This window comes from Cystoisospora suis, assembly GCF_002600585.1.
Source record: "Cystoisospora suis strain Wien I chromosome Unknown contig_3439, whole genome shotgun sequence".
Taxonomy (NCBI): Eukaryota; Apicomplexa; class Conoidasida; order Eucoccidiorida; family Sarcocystidae; genus Cystoisospora; species Cystoisospora suis.
In genome coordinates, this window is record NW_027156234.1 from 476 (window position 1) to 845 (window position 370).

Consider the following 370-nt stretch of genomic DNA (forward strand, 5'->3'; position numbering starts at 1 on the left):
TTCTTCTCTCCGTCCTTCTTCTCTCCGTCCTTTTTCTTCTCCTCTCCATGCTTCTTCTCCTCCCCGTCTTCCTTCTCCTTGCCGTCCTTTTTGTTCTCCTCCCCTTCCTTCTTCTCTCCGTCCTTCTTCTCCTCGCCTTCCTTCGTCTCATCGTTGTTCTTCTCTTCCTCCCTTTCCTTTTTCTTCCCTCCATCCTTCTTCTTTTCCTCTTCATCCTTCTTCTTCTCCTCGCCATGCTTCTTCTTCTCCTCTCCTTCCTTCTTCTGCTCCTTCCCCTCCTTTTTCTCCTCGCCCGCCTTCTTCTTCTTCTCTCCATCTTCTTTCTCTTCTTCCTTCTTATCCTCCCCCTTCTTCCTTTCCTCTTTCGGCC

The 370-nt window shown here is 49.7% G+C and overlaps 1 protein-coding gene across 1 annotated transcript; it reads left to right on the forward strand.

Annotated features, from left to right (window-relative positions):
* Positions 1-61: 61 nt before the first annotated feature.
* CSUI_006712 (uncharacterized protein) lies at positions 62-314 on the forward strand (the record flags this gene model as incomplete). The annotated part of the gene is made up of 1 exon (XM_068066865.1): positions 62-314. A coding segment is annotated over one exon (252 nt), but the record flags the coding sequence as incomplete, so codon positions are not given.
* Between the last annotated feature and the right edge of the window lie 56 nt (positions 315-370).